This window comes from Pan troglodytes, chromosome 7, assembly GCF_028858775.2.
Source record: "Pan troglodytes isolate AG18354 chromosome 7, NHGRI_mPanTro3-v2.0_pri, whole genome shotgun sequence".
Classification (NCBI taxonomy): domain Eukaryota; kingdom Metazoa; phylum Chordata; class Mammalia; order Primates; family Hominidae; genus Pan; species Pan troglodytes.
Window position 1 is genome coordinate 69,137,935 of NC_072405.2, and position 21,986 is coordinate 69,159,920.

The 21,986-nt window shown below is 37.1% G+C and overlaps 1 protein-coding gene across 1 annotated transcript in view; it reads left to right on the forward strand.

The window, feature by feature from the left end:
• Window positions 1–21,986, forward strand: part of RAB2A (RAB2A, member RAS oncogene family) — a 102,517-nt gene that overhangs the window by 34,099 nt on the left and 46,432 nt on the right. The window contains 2 exon segments of the mRNA NM_001246457.1: window positions 5,142–5,213; window positions 18,309–18,376. Of these exon segments, the coding sequence (NP_001233386.1) occupies window positions 5,142–5,213; window positions 18,309–18,376 (140 nt within the window).

Below are 21,986 nucleotides of genomic sequence, written 5' to 3' on the forward strand. Positions count from 1 at the left end.
GACAGAGCTGGGATTCTAATCAGGGTTTTGAGGCATATATAAAGTATTATGGGAGCCCAAGGCTGAAATTGATTCATTCATTGGCGTATATGATTGTGGGGGCTAAACCATTAGTTTTGCTTGGGGATTGGTAGAATCTTTGGAACAGGAATGTTCTACCAAAGAGGGTATATGAAGCTTTGAGTTGTCTTAAAGCATGAATTTAAATTTGCCAGGGAGTGAAAAGTTCCTTTATAAAAGGTACCAGCAAAAAGATATGATATCATTTCAGGGGACAATGGTTTGTTGTTGCTAACTATAGAGTCTTTACACTGTATTGTCATAGTATTAATCTCTTAGAGTAATAATTTTCAGCTCAAAAAGGACCTCGTGTACTATTTTGAAGAGCTTGAATTTTTATATTTTAGTCAGTGTGACATGAGAGTGAGTTAATTGTATCTGCATTTTAGCAAACATTTTCACAGTGGTTTACAAAATAGGTTAGAAAGGCTGAAGGCAGAAAGATCTGGTTCTTAGTGAGAACCAGAACTAGAGCACTGATGATTCAGAGGAGGGTAGAGCATGGAATTTATGAAGACTTGCAGAGAGAATTGATGAGATTGGTGAACCATTAGAGCTGGATGATGAAAGAAGTGGAGTAATTAAGGATGATTCCAAGTTTCTTTTAAGTATGATCTATTGGGAAACAATTCCAGAGATTAGGAAATACTGAAGGAGAAGCTGTGTTTTGGTCTTTTCTGTCATGGGTAGGGTGAATCACAGGTTGATTGGGAGGATGATGAACAAGAGAATGAAAAAGAATGAATTCGGTTCCGTAAGTTTGAGTTTTGGAGCTGAAGGTATTGAAGTGTAAATGTTTAGTAGGCAGTTGGAAATAATTGGAGTGAAGTTAAGGTGGTGGATTTGATAATCACTGACTAATTTATAGAAGTAGGTTGAGGACCAGCCTGGCAACATGGTGAAACCCCATTTCTACTAAAATACAAAAAATTAGCTGGGCTTGGTGGTATACGCTGGTAGTCCCAGCTACTCAGGAGGCTGAGGCAGGAGAATTGCTTGAACCCGGAAGGCGGAGGTTGCAGTGAGCCGAGATTGCGCCACTGCACTCCAGCCTGGGCGACAGAGCTAGACTCCATCTCAAAAAAAAAGAAAGAAAGAAAAAAGAAATAGGTTGAGGCCACGGGACTGGATTCGTCCTCTCAAATGAAAAGTAATGAAAGGCAGAGTGGAGAGTGTTGAGGAAGACCTCCAGTATTTTCAGGGTTATATGGAAGAAGAGGAGTTGGTTGTCATAGAATTAAGACATCAAGGAGATAGCTGTAGCCTGACAAAGCCAGAAGAGATTATTTTCAAGGAGGTTGTAGGCAGATACATTATATAGATATAGTTTATGGACACAAATATATTTGTCTTCAATAAATTGTGCTGGGAAAACTGGATAGCCATGTGCAGGAATAAATTAGACCTCTGTCTCTCACCATATAGAAAAATCAGCTCAAAGTTGATGAAAGACTTTGGTCTTTCAAAACTAGACCCAAAACTGTAAAACTACTAGAAGAAAATATTGGGAAAATGCTTCAGGACATTGGTCTAGGCAAAGATATTATGGATAAGTCTTCAAAAGCACAAAAAGCAAACAAAAAGGCAACAAAAGCAAAAATAGACAAATGGGATTATATCAAACTAAAATCCTTCACAGCAAAGGAAACAATCAATAGAGTGAAAACACAACTTTTAGAATGGGATAAAATATTTGCAAACTATTTATCTTACAAGGGATTCATATACAAGGAACTCAACAATAAAAAAAATTAATCTGATTTAAAAATGAGGGAAGGATCTGAATGGACATTTCTCTAAAGAAGACACACAAATGGCCATCAAGTATATGAAAAAATGCTCAGCATCAGTAATCATCAGGGAAATGCAAGCCAGTACCGCAGTGAGATAACATCTCATCTTAGTTAGAATGGCTATTATCAAAAAGACAAAAAAGAACATGCTGGTGAGGATTCAGAGAAAAGAGAATTCTTACACACTGTTGATGGGAATTTAAATTATAGTCACTAAGAGAAACAATATCAAGATTCCTCCAAGAACTAAAAACAAAACTACCGTATGATCCAGCAGTCCCACTACTGGGTATTTATCCAAAGGAAAATAAATCATTATATCAAAGTAGTGTTAATATCTGCACTCCCATGTTTGTTGCAGCACTATTCACAGTAGCCAAGATATAGAATCAACCTAAGTGTCCAGCAGTAGATGAATAGATAATGAAAATGTGGTAAATATACACAACGGAATACTATTCAGCCATAAAAAAGGATGAAATCCTGTCATTTGTGGCAACATGGGTGAGACTGCAGGACGTTATGTAAAGTGAAATAAGTCAGGTACAGAAAAGTAAATACTGCATGTTCTCGTATCCACAATAAGTAATAGCTTAAAAAGTTGAGCTCATAAAGGCAGAAAGTAGAATTGTGGGTATTAGAGGCTGGGAAGGGTAGGGGAAAGGTGAGGATAGGGAGTGGTTGGGTAATAGGTACAAAATTGCAGCAGGAATAAGTTCTCCTGTTCTATAGTACTATAGGGTGACTATGATTAATAATTTCTTGTATATTTTCAAATAGCTACAAGAGAGGATTTTTGAATGTTACCAACATAACAAAAAATGATAAATGTTTGAGGTGAACAGATATGCTGATTACCCTGATTGATTTACACATTGTATACCTGTATATCACTCTTATAAATAAGTACAATTATATGTCAATTAAAATTAAAAAAAAATTTTAAGAACACGGAAACTAGGTGTAGTGGCACATGCCTGTAGTCCCAGCTACCTGAGAGGCTAAGGTGGTAGGATCTCTTGAGCTCAAGAGTTTGTGGCCAGCCTGGGCAACATAGTGAGACCCTACCTCTTTTTAATAAATAAAAAAAAAAAAGAGGAAGAAGAAGAATATGGAATCCTGAAAATGAGGAACCAAAGAAATAAGCATTTTCTGTATTTAACCAACACTTAGTCAGAATGAGATTAGTATTACTAGAGTGATATATATTCTCTCTTGTGAAGTGGGAAAGGGTTTTCTGGTTCTTCTATCACTTAAATGATTACCAAACTCTTAGATGATTCTTGAAGTCTCTCAAGAAAACGTGTGATTTCTAACTATATATATTTTTTCTATACCATATGAAAAAATTGGGGATGTTAAATAATTGCTCACCTATTTTGAACTTTCACACCTTTTAAAAGATCATTTTTCTTTCATGCTAGGTTTTGGACATAGAGCAAATTCCTTTGGTATGCTTGATAACTAACTCTTTTAACTTAGAAAAACTGTTCTTTTGTCTTCTGTCCTACACCTGAAAGTCTGTTCAAAAGAATTAAAAATTGGGTAAAATGAGTTTGACTTTGGGCCTTTTGTAATAGAACAAAGAAGAAAACTGTAAGATCACATGTTTTGAAATTCCAGTTTCTTTTCACTGTCATTTCTTCAGAAAGATTTTCTCCATCCCAGCCGGGCATGGTAGCTCATGCCTATAATCCCAGCATTTTGGGACGCTGAGGGGGATGGATCACCTGAGGTCAGGAGTTTGAGACCAGCCTGGTCAACATAGCTACACCCTGTCTCTACTAAAGATACAAAAATTAATCGGGCATGGTGATGTGCACCTGTAATGCCAACTACTTGGGAGGCTGAGGCAGGAGAATTGCTTGAACCTGGGAGACGGAGTTTGCAGTGAGCTGAGATCATGCCACTGCACTCCAGCCTGGGTGACAGAGCAAAACTCCATCTCAAAAAACAAACAAACAAACAAAAAAAGATTTTCTTCATTCCTTTTGTCTAAATTAAGTATCATTTGTTTGTTTTTTGAGAGAGTCTCATTCTGTTACCTACCCTGGAGGTCAGTGGTGTGATCATAGCAGCCTTGAACTCCTGGGTTCAGACTATCTTCCCACCTCAGTCTCTCAAGTAACTGGAACTACAGATGCGCACAACCACACCCATCTTTTTTTTTTTTTTTTTGTCTTTTTTTGTTTTAAAAGACTGTCTCCCTATGTTGCCCAGGCTGGTCTTGAACTCCTGGGCTCAAGGCCTACCTTGGCCTCCCAAAGTGCTCGGATTACAGGCTTGAGCCACAGCACCAAGTTTGTTACCCTTTCTCATAGCACTCTGTTTTCTTTCAAATCAGTCATTATAATTATTTCAAATTATTCATATACAGTGTATTATTTCAGTATTCAGTTTGTTTAATTTCTCTACCTGAACTAGACTGTAAGCTCTGTACACAGGAACCATGTTGGTTTTCCACACTACTGTATTTTCAAGTCCTAGTGCAGTGATACTTAGCATTCAATAAAGACTTTGAGTAAGTGAGTGAATGAATGAATGAATGGTGACTGCTTTTAGTATTTTTAGAAGTGCAGGATGCTATCAATTAAGCAGCCTTTGTCTAGTGTGAGGATGAGGAAATGTTTCTTAGAGGACTTGAAAATGAGTAAGAAGGGGGTATGGTATTCAGTATCCAATTTTCCTTAGAGGGCAAGTAGGATGAATATAGAAAATTTTCCTTTGAATTTAGAAATGTGGGAGTCATTCATGACCGTAATGGGGTCAATTTTAATAGAGTGAAGGAATGCAATTCAGATTCCATTTGCTTGTGAAATGAATTAACGAGAAAACAGAGCAAGGAGCTTTTCCCAGAAAAGTAGATCTCAGACACTTATTGCTGGCTTATTTGTTTGTTCATAGGGGAGTATGATAAAGTGAACTATTACTATGCTTTAAATATTTTCACCGTAACACAAAAAACAAAAGTGCACAAAAACAGTACTGTAGTAGAGGCTACCAGAAGGACCTGGTTAGTTGTCGTCTGTGAGTTTAGCTGCCATATTTATCTTTCACGTTGAAATATTAAATGTGTAAGAAAGGGTGAAAATGTACTTTAGATTGGTTTACAGCTTCCACCTAAATCATCAGTCCTCTTATTTTGCAAGAAATTAGAGTACTGAGGAAATCATGGTAGATTATTCACAGTGCACCAGAAACCCTGGCTGCCTCTTTTCCATGTCCTTTTTGTAAAGCGTCTTAATTTATGTGAATTTTGTCTCTTATTTATTTTTTTTTAACTTTCAGGTGTTGGTAAATCATGCTTATTGCTACAGTTTACAGACAAGAGGTTTCAGCCAGTGCATGACCTTACTATTGGTAAGTTTTATAAAAGGGATGAGAAGCACTAAAAGTTTTGGATAGTTTAAATGGAAAATGCTAGAAGGTCCATTCTACTAGTGATGATGCTAAAATCAGTGAAACTGGATTTGTTGTTATGCTGTTTAATCTCTGTCACTTTTTAAAAAATATGTGTAGTAAAAATAAATATTACCTAACTTTGTAGAAGTGGTTAAAGAAGCTACTGCTGAAAGACAGTAGTTTTTAAGATTTCAATTGTAATTAGCGATGAAACAATTAAGAGACAGTATCCAAGCATGGTAAGAGCAGAAACTTTGACTCAGCTTGCTGGAAGTTAAATCAAGTCTCTGCTACTAACTTGCTGTGCAAGCCACTTCCCCATTTCATGTCTCAGTTTCTCTTTCTGTTCAATGAGAGTAGTAGTACCAATCACATGAAGTTACTGTGAGCAGTGAGTTAGTAAATGTAAACCATTCAAGTGCCTGGCAATGTGGAAAGTGCTCTAGACTTTCTCATAATTATTAACTGAGAAAAAATACCACTGGGCATTTTGTATTTTCCTCAGTTGTAAAGAGTAAATGAAATAGTTACTGGTAAGAAATAGTCAACAAATATTAGCTGTTATTATTTAAAATAGTGATTTTCCATTGTATTAATATGCAAAGGAAAAAATTAAGATGAGTGAAAAGCTAAAAACTTTAGGTAATCTTACTGTTTCAGGTTTTTATTTGTTTAAAAATTATATTCTGAAAGCTGAAGAATCTAACTGGATTATTCTTCTGTGGCTGTAGCCCATTAACAACTAGAAATTAGTCAAATATGAAGACGAGATAATTGGAAATCTAGTCATTCTTTACAACAAATTGCTTAATGAATCTTTTTAGCCACTGACTGCTCATTTTCTGCTGACATTATTAATTTACTATTTATAGCATGTTGATCCTTATGTTCTGTGTGTTTTTAAAATACCAAATCAGAGATAGAGCTCATGAATCACATTATTAATTAATAGTTTTCAACCAAGCTACAGGTATAATACTTTGTGGATATATTGAAATCTTTTGTTAGCAACTACTGTCATTAAGACTATCCGTATTCTATTTTACTTTTGATAGTTTTAAGTGTATACAATAATGATGGGTAAAACAGGTAACTCATGCTGGTCCTGATAACTTTGTTTTAACATTTTGTTTTGTTTTTTGAGAAAGAGTCTCGTTTTGTAGACTAGAGTGAGGTGCGGTGGTGCAATCACAGCTCACTGCAGCCCCCAAATCCCTGGCTCATGATCTTCCCATCTCAGCCTCCCAGGTAGCTAGGACTACAGGCGTGCACTACCATGCCTGGCTAATTTTTCGTGTTTTTGGTAGAGACAGTGTTTTGCCTTGTTGCCCAAGCTGGTTTCGCACTCCTGGGCTCAGGCGATCTGCCGTCCTTGGCCTCCCAAAGTGCTGGAGCCACTGCACTGGCCTCCCAAGGTGTGAGCCACTGCACTGGCCTGTTTAATGAGCTCTCTTCGCTGCCCTCTCTATAGGATTTGCTCTTTGCTTAATAGGTTTGAAACTAGCCAACTTTAGGCATGACTCAGTTCTAAGACAACTGGCAAAACAGTTGTATTTAGTATAGGATACTAAACAACAGTGTTCTTCCTTTTCTTAGAATCTTATGTATAAATTTCTAAGTTAGTATGGCACACCGAGTGGAGAGGATAGACCTGAGCCTGCTGTCAGAAGTTGACTTAAGCCCAGCGTGTCCAACCCACAACCTGCATGCAGCCCAGGACAGTTTTGAATGAGGCCCAACACAAATTCATATATTTTCTTGAAACACTATGAGATTTTTTTTGTTTTTTGTTTTTTGTTTTTTTTTTAGCTCATCACCTGTCAGTGTTAGTGTATTTTATGTGTGGCCCAAGACAGTTATTCTTCCAGTGTTGCCCAGAGAAGCCAAAAGATCAGACACCTCTGCCATAGGCTATACTTGTGGGGAAAGAGAAAGGAGTAGACCCAAGAATTGTTTGGAAAACTGTAACTCATATAAACTGCCAGCTGGCTTCACACTATGTTTGCTAATGGCAGGCACTGGGAAATAAGAGTCTGAAAGAAAAGAAAAACCAAGGATCTTTTTCTCCTTGGGTTGACTGTGTGTTCTCCATTCCTCTGGCTCCAGCCCCTGCCTGGCAGGCCCAAGTGGTCTGGTTCTTGAGCTCTGATAATCTTTTTCCGTCTCATCTTTCCAGCCTAGGGGTGGTAGCAGCTTCCTGCTGTTTGTAATCTCTGGGTTTATACCCCATCTCTTCTTTGGGTTTTGGGGGGCTTGCTCTTTACTGTAACCAAGTCCCTACATTAAATTCCCTATGCCCTATGTACTTAAGTGTAGTTTCTGTTTTTCTGGTTGCACTGACTGGCATACCGTTTTTTTTCTTTCTAACTTTTACAGTTGGTTGTAAATGACAAAAATTTACCTAGATGGGTTTAAACAAAAGGACAATTTATTATTTTAATATTCAGGTGTGTCTCAACGTGAGGGCAGGGAGCTAGCTGGGTCAGCCTGGAACCAGAGCTCAGAGCTCTTAAGGAGGGAACCCGGGAAATCCTGTTTCTCATTCTCCCATCCTTCCCTCATTGTCTCCCATTCTCTTCTCATGCCTGTTTCATTTTTCTCTCTCCCTGTTGACCATTGTTTTTGATTTCCCTGTCTCCATGTTGGGAAATGGCCATTGTCAATAACTCCAAAGTTCATATACCATTCAGGAGAGCAGAGATTCTCTTTAACTCAATTTGAAGTTTCCTAGGGACGAGAGTTCATTGGCTCAATTTGGTTCAGGCTCACTTATCTCTTGTTCTGTCCACTCTTTTCATGGGCCCAGAATCACTTTTGTACAACATGGTTTCCAAATTGGTAGTCGTAGGAGCAATCTGGGTGAGTAGTCATACATAGCCACTACCAGAATTCCCTCACACCTAGCTATTCTAGCTAGTCATCATGTCCTTATCTTTTGTCCCCTGTAATGATCAGTTCTCTACTCTGTTTATAAACCATTGACTCCTGAGCTCATGATTCTTCTCAGTCTGCCTCTCTTGCTTTCTCTCTTACTTTTCCCTAACACGTATAGACACTATGTGCCGTCAAGTCTTTGCTGCTTGCTACTCCCTGAATACTTAGTACTTTTTCATACCCTCAATCTTTCTCTTCTCAGAGGATGCCATTGCTTGACATCTCTGCTTATTACAGTTCTTTTCTGAACAACTGTCCATATCCCAAACCATAGCTCCCATTTAAAGGAGGTAAGATTTGTATACCCACGCCTGTGGAGAAATATTGTTAACAGGAAAGGAACAAGTACTGTATAGGCACACAGTTTCAATATAATGCTCCACACCAGTAGGGATTCTTAGTAGCTCATGCATTAGAAATCCATTGTTCATAATCAGGATCAGTCGTCCTAAAAAGGCAAAGCAAATTTTATGGAAGATGAATGTAGGAAGTCCCATCTTTTTACCTGCTGTGTGTTAAGGGAAACTACACCCAGTACACATTCATAAAATGGATTGTTTTTTGTTGGGGTCATAGTCCAGCCATGGCTTTAGCAACAGTCTGTTATTACAGAACGAAGATGGTAGCTATCATGAACTATTTTTTTAAATTGAAATTTTATTTTAGATCCTATAAAGTGAATGTAAATGTGCTCTATACATTCACTATGCCGAGTCTCAATATTTAAGATGTTTCAGGATATTTGAGGTAATGATACTTAAAAAAATTATCTGAAGCAAACAGAATATTTAGGATCATAAAACTGTTCTGAGCATACTGATAGGTGCTTAATGTTCATTGTCGATAATGATAATTACATTGTTTTTACTGAAAACCATTTTTTAAAGTAAAAGCCGACCCAGTTGCTCTTCCTCTGGAAGAGGAAGAGTAAAGGGGTGCTTCTTGCCACTACCACTTATGTAGAGTTGCATATATACATTGAAAGGGTATTCAGTACCACCATTCATTCAGTCAAGCTAAATACAGGCCAGTAGAAGCAGTATTGTTAATGCATGTTTTTGCCTTCATTGGCCCAAGGCCTACTTAACATTTTTGACACCCATCACAGCAATTTATCTTTCAGACATAAAAAAAAATTAGCAGATTATTATCACATATTTTTAAAAAGAACATTAGAATTTTTGGTAAAATAAGTAGTAAGACAGTATCTTGACTCTGCTGCATACTTGCTTTTGCTGGATGACTAAATGAGGGTGAAAAATTTAAGGTTGGTTTATGACTAAGAAGGTATTAAATGATAGAAAAGAGAAAATAAAAGACCATAAAAGTTTTAAAAAGGCTCTATACAAATATTCTTTAACCTTTGACTATCTTTGAGTCATAGAAACAGTTTATAAATAGCTTCATGGACACAATTCAGAAGGTACAGACTAGAGCCTCGCTCCTCAAAAGATGGTTCATGTGCTGTTGTGCTGGACCAGCAGCAGCATCAGTATCATGTGGGAGCTTGTTAAAGAACCTACTGAATCATAATTTGCATTTTAACAGGATTGCCAAGTGATTCATATGGGCACTGAAGGTTAAAAAGCACTGGAGTAATGGCTTTTAAATATTGATTACCCAGCTGGAAATACACTTTATGTGCTTTGCCTTGTGCACACATCCTGGCCTCTCAGTGGCTTTACTTCTCCCCGCCGTGTGATCTTGGTTCCACCCTGCTTCAGCTACTCCCTCCCATAGTTTCTCTCAGAACTCATCATTACCAATATCTGGAACCATTTCAGAATTTAGTTTCATGCATTTGACTATTTGCCTTTGTATCCCATCCTTCCTGCTCACTTTTTTTAGTCCCTAATTACTAACAATTTTTTTTACCTCATCAGAATTATGCCATTGATTCTAGTATCTTTTCACTCTGATCTCTCTTGTGTTGCTACTTTCCTCCTTACCCAGATTCAACTTTAATTGCTGTGCCCTTATAATCATTCCTGCATGCACCCACAGTTTTCTTGTCCCTCTCATGCTGTATCATAGTCTTGTGGCTAAACCATAGGTTAAATCCAGCCATCTATTCCTGACATTTACAGCTAGACATGTCTGGAGAAAAGCACAGAGCCATGCTAACTAGTCTCATTTTAATTTCTTGGACACTCACATCAAGTAAATCCTTAGTACTACCTGACAATTGTACTTTTATTTCCATTATATTCACCCTTTAGTTTCCTGTAGAACGATATCATACTTTCTTGCTCTTTAAGCAGATATCTTTGCTATCTTTACTCTCAGCTGATAACCTTGGTTTTGGTTTCACTCAGAAAATAGAGGCAAGTAGAAGAGGATTTTCACAGGTTTCCACCACTGCATTGACCCACCTACCTGCATTGTGCCCTATAAACTAAGCCTTTCCCTTGGTGCTGTGGGTAAACTTAAGTTCTTAGCCAGGGCCTACTGAAGGACACTGCTTTAGTAGTTCTTTTTGCTTTCAGGCATCATTACTTTTTCCTTTTTTGATGGTTATTTTTCATGTCTCTATTTTCTTTTCCAGCTTTTAATCCTTTTCTCTCATATTAGCAAAATTCCACAGAATGAATTGTTCGTATTTTCTGTCTACAGTTTCCACCTATTTTATGAACCCATTCCACTTATACCTCCTCCCCCATGTACAGATCTAGCTACTTACTCAACATCTCCTTCTCTTAGATGTCTAATAGACATCTTAAACTGAACATGTCCCAAATAGTTTCTGATTTTTCCTTCTCAAGTCTTAAGATGAGTGTATATGTACATACCCATATTCATACCCATACCGCATTCATACCCATCCTCCCACCTAGATTTACTGTTCTCCTTAACGTTTTAAACAAGTAAATATAAGTAAATAGATTTTCCCCCACCAATAAAAAGTAAGGTCCATGACAGCAGATGGTTCTCTGTTTTGTTTATTGCTGTATCTGCACCTGGTACATACTAGGGACTTTAAAAATATTTGCTAAATATACTACCTACTTAGTGGAGGAAAACTTCATAAAGCTGTACTTGCCATTGCAGGGCTTAATGCTTGCATTCCTATATGTTATACTATTCAGTTATGTTGTTTACAAATAAGGCACAGCCCACTAATTCCCACTACATTTATTTCACTACCTACAAATGGACAGTTTGACAAATGTTAGTCTAGCGGCTAGGCCATCTATATGTTGATTTCACCTTCTTACCTATCTCTCCCACTTCCTTAAACCAGTCAGCCTATAAGAAATGATTGCTGGGCTCATGCCTATAATCCCAACACTTTGGGAGGCAGAGGCAAGAGGATCGCTTGATGCCACATGTTTGAGACCAGCCAGGGCAACAAAGCAAGATCCCATCTCTACAAAAAGTTTAAAAACTAGTCAGGCATGGTGGCACACACCTGTAGCCCCAGGTACTTGGTAGACTGAGGCGGGAGGATTGCTTGAGCTCAAGAGTTTAAGGCTGCAGTGAGCCATGATAGCACCACTGCACTCCAGCCTGGGCAACAGAGCAAGACCTGCCTCAAAAAAAAAAAAAGAAAAAAGTAAATGATTGGTGGAAATGAAAGTATACTTTTAGGACAAAGTAATAGAATTGAAGCATCATTTCTTCCATCAGGCTCACCACAGGAAATCAGTTTTAAAATATACCTCATGTATTTGGGATTCAGTTTTCTAGTAACTTGAGTTGCCTAGAACAACATTGCCAAGAAGTTAGAATAATAGTTTAAAAGACCTCTCGAACTTCTCATTAAACTCTCAAAAAGTCTCTGTAGCTGATTTTTTTTTTTTTTTTTTTTTTGAGACCAAGTCTCGCTCTGTCACCCAGGTTGGAGTACAGTGGTGCCATCTTGGCTCACTGCAACCTCCACATCCCAGGTTCAAGCGATTCTCCTGCCTCAGCCTCCTGAGTAGCTGAGACTACAGGCACGTGCCACCACACCCGGATAATTTTTTGTGTTTCTTTCAGTAGAGACAGGGTTTCACTATGTTAGCCAGGATGGTCTTGATCTCCTGACCTCGTGATCCACCCGCCTTGGCCTCCCAAAGTGCTGGGATTACAGGCGTGAGCCACCATGCCTGGCCCTCTGTAGCTGATTTTAAAAATGTGAAAGTATTTTCCTCTCAGAATATGATCATTGTGAAAATGTTGTAAAAATCTGGAGAAACTTAAATTCCCTATATAACTTTGGCCCTCCAGCAACCACTGAGTGGTGTATGTTTGGTGTGTGTTAGTGCCTTCTAAAGCTTTTAAATGTATTCCTAAACACACACACAAAGCTGTTCTAATTTGCACTTTCCCCACTGATGTATCAAAGTGCCCATTCCTCCTCATCCTTGCTTCTACTGCAGCTCATTCAGTTTTTAATGTTTGTAAATTAGAGTCAAAAAATTTTTTATTTTACTTTTTCGTTCTTTTTTAGTGAGGCTGAGCATTTTTCATATGTTTAAGAACTATTTATCTTCTCTTTGATTTTACTTGTTATATATCTTTGTCTTTTTTTTTGTTTGCTACTTTGAATTATTAAGGGATAACTAGTTTTTTTGTTTTTTTGTTTTTTAATTCAAATCTACTGTGGCTTCCTAGCCTTGCTGTATGCAAAAATTACATACAATGTCCTAAATATTCTTCTGTAACTATAAATTTGCATTCTATTTGGTATGTGGTCATGTATATCATTTTCTTTTTTTAAATTTTATTTTAGATATGGGGGTACATGTGCATGTTTGTTACATGAGTATATTGTGTACTGGTGGACATTGGGCTTCTAGCATACCCGTTAACCCAAATAGTGAACGTGGTACTCAATAGGTAACTTTTCATCCCTTACCCCCTTCCCAAACTCCACTTTTTTGGAGTTCCCAGTGTCTGTTATTTCCATCTTTATGTCTGTCTGTACCCATTGTTTAGCTCCTACTTTATAAGCAAGAACACGCAGTATTTGATTTTTTGAGTTAGTTCACTGAGGATAATGGCCTTCAGCTCCATCCCTGCTGCTGCAAAAGACACGATTTCATTCTTTTTTATGGCTGCTATGTCTTTCTTTAATCCCTATATAGCTTGTGGCCTCACACCATTAATTAAATAAGCCATTCATTCTTGTCCTAATACCTTTGTAATATGTTAGACCCCTGTATGTAAGCAAGCAAGCCTGTTTGAGGGTGCCAAAATATGTTTTGTTCATCTTTCTTTTTTTTTTTTGAGACAGAGTCTCATTCAGTTGCCAGGCTGGAGTGCAGTGGTGCAGTCTCTTCTCACTGCAACCTCCACCTCTTGGGTTCAAGTAATTCTTGTGCCTCAGCCTCCCGAGTAGCTGGAATTAGAGGCACGTACCACCATACCCAACTAATTTTTGTAATTTTAGTAGAGACAGGGTTTTACCATGTTGACCAGGATGGTCTCGATCTCCTGACCTTGTGATCCACCTGCCTTGGCCTCTCACATCTTTTTTTCTATTTCATGAGGCAATATCATACTGTGGTAGTTATTGCAACTTTGTAGTGTACTTCATACCAATTGGTGTTCTTTCTTTCCTAAGTTTTCTTGATCATTCTTGTGCATTTGTTCTTCCAGATGGAACTTTGCCAAGTTGCAAGATTTTTAGTGAGGCTTTTAAATTTGAAAATAATTTTATTCCATACATGGGCTAATTTGGAGATAATTTACGTTTTTACAGCATTGATTACCTGTTTATACACATAATATATGTTTTCACTTATTCAGACTTTCTTAAATGCTGTTCAGTAAAATTTTACGGTTTTGTTCATATAGGCCTTATGCTTTTTTAAGTTTGGAGATTGTATAGATTTTGTTGTTATTGTAAGTAAATTTTTTTCATCATTGTTAAATTATTTTGCATGTTCTAGGTAGACTTTTTAGTCCTATCTGTAAGTTACAATTTTTTCCTAAGCCAAAATCTGTTTCTCTTAATTTTATTACTCTAATTTTTGACCAAAGTCTCTAGAATAATTTCCAAATTGAAAATATTATAATACTTTTCTCAGTATAATTTGAATTATTCTAGTGTTTTACCATTAAGTATGGTGTTTGCTGTTTTGTTTTACATAGAAAATTGAGGACATTACTTTTTGTATCTAGTTTTCCTTTATTTCTAGAATTAGGAAAAATCAGGCCACCTTCCCTCAAGTCTCCATTTTGAACTTCTGCAGTGTCTAGGTTTCAGGAACAGGAATGGAGGATAGGAGTCCATATGTTACCATGCTGGTAAGGAAGGCTGTTTGCTCTACACCTAGCTGTGCTCTCTGCTTAGCACCCCACCTAGTACCTCAGCAGCCTGGAAGTTCTAGCCTTGACATTACAAGGAGGCCTGAATGGGCATGCCCCAGCCTTACCTAGGTAAGGAGCCACATTCTGCCTCTGCACATATCTGTACCAGTGATTACCTGGCTCTGACAGATGGCCCTTTCTCACAGGGTCTCTCATCATTAGTCATGCGGATGGTAGTTTAGACATTCTAGTGCATAATATGGAATAATAATAATTATACCTAACATATTAAATACTATGTGCCAGGCATTGTTCTATTTTATATGTAATCATCCTTTTAATCTTAAAAAAAAATCTCATGAGATAGGTATTATGAATACCATTTTACAGATGAGAAAACTAAGACAAAGAAGGGGCTTAATAACTTGCACAGGGTCACACAACCAAGTAGATATTGATTATGAATGCTCAGTAAATGATGCAAGGATGATAACGATTGGAGACAATTAGAAAGTGTACCTATTCAGAGTATTTGATTGTGGAAGGTTGGAAGTGAATAACATATCTGAGAAAATAAGCATCACTCCCCGACAATGTCAGGTAAATGAGGTCTTGACTTTGACTCCACAGAAATTTATCTAGCAGCCAAATTGGCTGTTAATTGAAAATGGATCTGGGAAGAGGGCGTCAAAGGCATAGAGAATAACAATTTATCACATAAAAAAAAAGGAGAAGGAAACCTTTCTAAATGGGATTCTCAAGCATGTATACATCTAAGGAAAATGATTTTAAAATGTTAATATTCCAGAGAAGAAGTCAAGTTTTTGGTTTCTATATTTGTTTCTGAGGCTTCCAAGAGACTAGGATTCAGTATTTTCATTTGCCACATAGAATTAAAGGGTAATTGGACCCAGTTATGGGAAGGTAAATGGGAAAGAGTTATATTTCTGAAGCTGAAATTAAAGTGTGTTTGTTTTTGCTTTGATAGGAAAACGGAAATCATAGTTTTTCAGTAATCAACACTTGTCAATTTTTCCTTTTGAGATGTGTATTTTTTTCCCACCACCATTTTTTAATCTCATGACTAAATATAATACAATAGCCTTTTAACTGGTCTCTTTGCTTCTTGTTTCTGTTTGTTTGTTTGTTTGTTTGTTTTTAAATTATCCATCCTGACCTGGTTGATAAGTGAAGTTAAAATGTCTATTGTATTATGACATATTCCTGGTTTAGAAACATTCTTGATGTTTACTTAACAGGTTTATTTAAAATTGGATGTATTTTTAGAGGCAAAATCTTTGTTTAAAGATTTTAAGCTTCATAACTTCTGTCTGCTTACTTTATTGTTTTTATTTTTGTTTTTTGAGACAAGGTCTCACTCTGTCACCCAGGCTGGAAAGCAGTGGCACGATCATGGCTCACTGCAGCCTGGAGTTCCCAGGCTCAAGTGATCCTTCCCCACTTCAGCCTCCCAAGTAGCTGGGACCACAGGCACCTGCCACCATACCTAGCTAATTTTTTAATTTTTCATGGAGACTGGGTCTCCCTACGTTGTCCAGGCTAGTTTCAAATTCCTAGGCTCAAGCAAACCTCCCGTCTCAGCCTCTCGAAGTGTGGGATTACCGGCCACACTGAGCCTCTGGGCCCAGCTGATCTGCTTAATTTGAATAAAGAGACGAACATACTAAAACCCAATTCTAGCTAAGGTAAGCAAAGAGAATATTCTAGAATGTCTGTAGTTATGTATGGAACCTACAGTAAGTTGGAAACTTGGTCTTGGAATTGGGCAGGAACAAAGCATCTTGGAGCCCAGGAAGCAGAAACTGTTAAGAGCTATCCTGCAGCAGGAGCAGTTGTGTTAGCTTCTCATCTGCTCGGATGGAATGGTCACAGGTCAGTTTCCGTATCTTTAGCCCTCTGCTCAAGATATCAATTCCAGAGGGGGAGCGTCTGCTTGCTGTTGCTAGCCTTGCCTTCCTTACCTGCTCACCCTTGGTATCAGCAGCATTGATGGGTCTGTTTCTAGTTTGTAGTTGTTTTTTGTTCGATTTGACGTTATGAGCAATATAGATAGTTTTGGATTGTGCTTAAAAGCCAACCCATCCCTGACAATGGAAGGAAAAATAAAATTTTTCTCTCTCTTTCTCATTTGTAGGTAGAAACAATAAATTCATGAAAAAGCCTCTACTCTGTCTGATACCTCGCTGACATGTAGAATTTTGTGCTTCAGTATACTCCTTTTCAGTACTGAGTATTTCAAAGAACATCTGTATCTTACTTAGCAGCTGGTTTCTTCCCTCAACTAATTTCATTTTTCATGTCATTAATGGATTTTGTGTATGTCCCCACCCTGTGGCACAGAACAGATATGAATATATATATTCATATAGATACATTATGAATCTATATGCATATGTAGATGCATATATATGTAAACACTGTAATGGTTTTATGTGGCATAATTTTTCAATTTTTCATTTTTCAGTCTGATACATCATGACTCCTGGATCTCTTTTCTCTAGCTTTCCTGTATTTCTGAGCCTGAGAAACATAAACATCATCTTAGTTTCTTGGTATTCATTAGGCCTGTGGGATGGAAGAAGTATTATAATGTAGAGTAAAAGCTCATCAGGTTTTATGTCATGGGACAAATTACCTTTGTTTCTCACCCTTCTAATCACAGTTGGGGAGTTATGGGAGATGCTGAACTGGAATTCTGATATTGGGCAGTGTGCTCTTCTCTGGGAAACTAGAAGTTATTTTTCTGACAGGATGACATTTGGTTTCTGGGGACCATGTGTGTCTTCCCTTCACCCTGACTCTGATCTAAATACTGATTGAACATACTCTAGGCAGTAATGACTTGATATAAGAGATATACTACTTTCAGAGTTGTCTTCACAACTGTTTGCCCTTCTAAAATTATCCCCTATTTTTCTACTCCTATTTTGATGATTGAATGAGTACTTTCCAAAGATGATAAATACAAGTTAAAAGCCAAAGTAGTAAACTTGTAAGTGTGAAGTCTGTGTTCCCTTTGTCCTGTAATCCTATTTCTTATAATTTGCCTAAAATTATAGTAAGTTGAAAAATGTATGCAGAAAGTTCATTTCAGCATTCACTATTTAGTGATAATAGGAGAACAACCTAAATCTGTAGCAATAAAGTACCAAATTCGTAAATTATCTGTACACAAAAGAATATTATGCAGACATCAAAAATAATGCCATAGTTTTATGTTTATTGATTTGCCAGGATGTTTGTGATACAGAATAATGTCTGTGATGTATTATTAAATAAAAAGCAAATTGCAGAGCAGCATTTATATGTTCCCATTTGTGCAGGATTGTATACTTATTTCTGCATGTGTATTCATGGAGCACTGTCTGGGAAGTATGTTAAAACATTGATTATAGCTAGTGGCAGATGTGGAGATTTCTTTCCTTGCTAATTATTCATGCTTGGAACCAATACTACGATATTGAAATATATCTATCCCTTTTAGTGATTTTTATACCATATTAATGTAATTTTTAAGATATTTTAATATTTAACATTTGTGATTGATAATTACGGCTCTTGGATCTCTTTTTTAATTTTTATGTTACTGAGCCTGCAAAACATGAAGACCACAGTTGGTTTCTAATATTGACTCTGCCACATTTCAGTATCTTAGTATTTTAATTATGTCCTTAGCCTATGTCTTATTAGCACCTCTTCCTTAGCTTATATATTTTCTAAGTATAGGAACTGCATTTGTTAAAGTTGATCTGTATATTACCTAGCATAGCATGTCTTGGAAGTAAACATTCTGTTTTTAATCCTTGAAAGTGAGATCTATTCCCACTAATTTTGTAACAAATCATTTCCTACTCTATTTAGGTGTAGAGTTCGGTGCTCGAATGATAACTATTGATGGGAAACAGATAAAACTTCAGATATGGGATACGGTAAGTATAGGAAAAGTGCACTGTATGATCTCAGTAAAGTTACTTTATGAAAGTACATCGTACATTTGTTTTAATGTTATTATATGCCTGTTATGGTTTGTTAGACACTGACTTCCTGCAGCCGTGAGATGAAATGTGGTGCTGGAGTAGACTGGTTTTTCTTATGCACTGTTTTCAATAGATGGGCCCTGGGTGTTGGTGTTAGTGAGCATATCTGAGTGAATGCTCACGTTATGTGGTCTAAATTGAAATGCTCTAGAAACTGTATTTTTAAGAAAAACAATCAGCATGTGTCAAGTACACATAGGAAGTAAAATAAGAATATCAATATTATACAATAACTTATTCTTCAGGCTTATTATTTTAAATGTTTTAGTCCTAACAACTTGAAGTCACGTTGCTCTTAATCCAGTATCCTAATTCTGTCATACCCTTGTTCATTGAGTACCTATTACATGTCATACAATATTGTTTTTAATGGTGATTCCTCATCTGAACCACAATATACAGAAAATGATTAGAGTGACTGTTTTCTCTATTCTCCCATCTTAGATGCATAAAAGTGAAGTTACTGTATTATATACATTGGGTGCCTTAAGGTAGCAATTTTCAAACCATTTTGTTTCAGAACTGCTTTATACATTTAAAAATTAATGAAGACCCCCAAAGAGCTTTAGCTTACATGGCTTAAAGGTATTAATATTTACCATATTAGAAATTAAAAATGAGAAACTTACCAAATATTCAATCATTAATTCATTTTAAATTAATAAATTACTTGTTAGGGTAGATAATATAATTGTAATGGACACTGTATTTTTCCAAAACAAACAACTACATTTTTCTAGTGAGACTAGTGATATCTGTCTGCTTAATAGAAGACACTGGATTCTCATATCTGCTTCTGCACTGAGCCTTACGTATGTTGTTTAATTGAAGTATATTAAGAAAATCCAGCCTCACACAAATAGTCAGTTGGGAAATGGAGGACCACATGGACCCTTAAAGTCTGAGGAATTCCCAGGATTCTGGGATCACACTTTGAGAACCACTGCTTTAGGGCATTAGGAGATAATTCTTCACAGAACCCCAGTTGAGAAAACCTGAAAGGTCTCCTGTTGTGTCAAAGAACATATTCTCTAAACCAGCAAATGAGATAGAAAAGATGGGATTTAATCATCATATACCCGTGGCCCATTTTTCTCCAGTCACTCAGTCTTAGTTTCTCACTTGTCATGTGTAGTAGCCATTGAAAGAAGGAACCTTAGAGAACATCCAGTCTCACAGACTGGATTCCCTAGACCAAGCAAGTTGCTGAAGGCTGCTGTGGGACCTGGGTTTCCTGATACTTCCTATGTGTCACAGTTTTTCCTTAAATGATAACCCTACATCTCTGTCTTGCCTTGTCCTTGAATTGTCCACTCGACTCTGGGTTCTTGTGTTTTTTTGCCTCTTCTTCCTCAGTGAAGAGTCATACTTTTACTATTTCTCAAGGATTTCCCATGTGAGCCTAAAGCATCTCAAAACTTTTGATTTGCATTCTCTCAGGCAGCATCTCAAAACTGCACGGAAAAGAGGAAAATAAAATACACAGAGTCCCTTTTTTCCTAGAGATTTAAAATTAATAATCTCCAACCAAAAAGAAACATTTTCTACTTCTGTATTAAAAGAGTTTCTCTCTTCTTGTTTTGGAGACAGGGTCTCACTCTGTCACCCAGGCTGTAGTGCAGTGGCACAATCATAGCTCGCTGCAGCCTCGAGCTCCTGGGCTCAAGCAGTCCTCCCACTTCAGTCTCCTGAATAGCTAGGACTACAGGCGTGCACCACCATACCCGGCTGAGTTACTGTCTCTTATTCAGAACTGATTTACATAAACTAAGTTACTCTTTTTAGTTTATAACCTTGTGTAACACACATCTTTGCATTGTGTAGTGTGAACCAGACTGTTATTCTTCAATAAACATATTTTTCATTCCTTATACTTTTGCATAAATACTTGCATTGCTTGAAGTGCCTTTTTTTGTTTTCTTTTCCATTTAAGGCAACTAAGATGTCAGCTCTTTGGTGAAGCCTTTTTGACCCCCATCGGAATAACTTATTCTTCCTGTAATATTTTGTGCATATGTCTCCTGTAGTTCTGATCCCATTGTCATAGCTTTTTGTTCACATTATCTACCCTTCTCAGAATAAGCATTATGAGAGAAGGATCCACCTATATCTTATGCAGCTTTGTATCCTGCATTCTTAGCTTGGTGACTGATAATACAGTGTTTGGTAAATTTTACTGAATGAATGAATAGAGAATCTCATTCTGTCTAAGCAACTTGTAGGGTCACTGGATGTGTTCAGGAGATATCTACTAAAGTACATCGTTTTGAAAAGGAAAGGTTAATGTAGTAATGATAATTATGTGATATTTTAGGCATAAACCACTTCATTGTCTGTAGGTTATTTCAGTTTATTCACTTGTTCTTCTATTCTTAAAGTAGTCCCTTAAATAATCTTTGTTTTTTGAAACTTGAGTAAGCCATTCATTTCCTAGTTGTCTGTTTTGTAGATTAACTCGTCATACATCATTTTGATAGAAGCCTGGTTTTTTGTGGGTTTTCTTGTTTTTGTTTTTGCTTGAGTTGATTTCTTTGCACAACAATAAACTTGCAAAAGAAATCTAAAATAATTTCTTATGCTGGACAGTATGAGAAAGGAAGAGAAGAAAAACCCTTGTTTGTGTTCCTCTAGGAGGGTAGAGGGCTCGTTTTCTTTCCTCTATTTCTGAGAGAGATGGTGGTCCCTTTAAAGACATCATAACATCCCAGAAAGAATTCGACCACTTCCAGCTTCTACATGGAGAGCTCCCAGACCCAATGGCCTGTTCCAGATTTAAAGGACTGTTTAAAATAGTTTAACTTACTTCTTTTGGAGATTGTTTCTTGAGTCTTTGTCTTACAGGTTTTCCTCTTTTGTTTTTGTTTTTTTGGGGTTTTTTTTTTTTTTTTTTTTTTTTTTGGTTTTGAGACAGCGTCTCACTCTGTCGCCCAGGCTTGAGTGTAGTGGCATGATCACAGCTCACTGCAGCCTCAAACGCCTGGCCTCAAGCAATCCTCCCACGTCAGCCTCTTGAGTAGCTGGGACTACACATGCATGCCACCACGTGCAGCTAATTTTCAAAATTTTTTGTAGAGATGGAGTCTTGTTATGTTTCCCAGGCTGGTCAGGCTTTTCTCTTATTTTCATTGACTTTCTTCTTACTTTCATACCCAACTTCCAAAACTTTTTAATAAATGTAACCTAATACACATTAAGATTGGTCTCACACTTAGTTTATATCTGAGTGAAACGGGATTTTCCATAGCATTAATGTTTTACAGTGTGTCTGTACATTTGGATAGCCGGTTGCATTTTTGGTAGCAAGGGTTATGTCTATTCATGACCCAAGATGTTTACAAAACCATCCTAGAGTCCTTCAAGGGAAAATTAGCCAAATGTTATTATTTGTTTTATCAGCCTTATAGAAATGAAGAGTTTTCTTAGTATCTTAGGATATTTGTCTTTTTTTTTTTTTTTTTTTTTTTTTTGAGACAGTGTTTCACTCTTGTTGCCCAGGCTGTAG